Below are 652 nucleotides of genomic sequence, written 5' to 3'. Positions count from 1 at the left end.
ACGATGTTTTGGGTGTCGGTTGAAGCCCCCCCCGTGACCTGTGACCTGTAAATGTATACTACGCTCTGCCTGGCGACACATCCTAACTCCACTCTGCCGTCTGATTGGCTTCCAGCTCAAACTGCTCCTGAAGAAGCGGAGTGCTTCGGCGCGTCGGCGCGTTCAGTCCTTACAGGACAAAGAGTGACCGGGACTACGTGGGTCCCCATGTATCCCTCCCCTTTGTGTGAAAAGAACAACAGTGGATGTGATTCGGCGAGCCGTTTCCACGGTGCGACCTCGTCCAGAGCTGGTCCGAAGATGGAGAGTGTTGGGGGGGGGAGTCAAGGTATCTTCTTGTGAGGATTTCCAGAATCTCTAAATTGTTTCTAGGGCATTCTTCTTCTGTTTAACATGGGTTTTAGTTTCTGGATTACATTTCTGCTCCAGAGCTTTTCTCAACATCTGGCTGTATGGAGTTGTTCACTTGATCACAAATCTAATGTTAATGCCCATGTTATTGACGTGGTGTTAGATCGACAAAATGTCATATTCTGATTCAGCTTTGAAGTGACTACGTAGTAGACATACTATGGTTTGTGACTTAATAAGTACGGCACAGAACCATGAAAATGGCGTTCATAACACAGTCTCCTGCAGACTGGCATACGTA

At 47.9% G+C, this 652-nt stretch overlaps 1 protein-coding gene across 1 annotated transcript in view; it reads left to right on the top strand.

Annotated features, from left to right (window-relative positions):
- Positions 1-187, top strand: part of nfkbid (nuclear factor of kappa light polypeptide gene enhancer in B-cells inhibitor, delta) — a gene marked incomplete at both ends in the record, with an annotated part of 6,822 nt that extends 6,635 nt beyond the window's left edge. Inside the window, one exon of the mRNA XM_084442044.1 lies at positions 116-187. Coding sequence (XP_084298170.1) covers positions 116-187 — 72 coding nt within the window. The remainder of the gene's footprint in view (positions 1-115) is intronic.
- Positions 188-652: the final 465 nt, after the last annotated feature.

The sequence above is a fragment of the Borostomias antarcticus genome (assembly GCF_949987555.1).
Source record: "Borostomias antarcticus genome assembly, chromosome: 8".
In the NCBI taxonomy this organism is placed as follows: domain Eukaryota; kingdom Metazoa; phylum Chordata; class Actinopteri; order Stomiiformes; family Stomiidae; genus Borostomias; species Borostomias antarcticus.
This window is presented reverse-complemented; position numbering and strand designations above follow the sequence as displayed.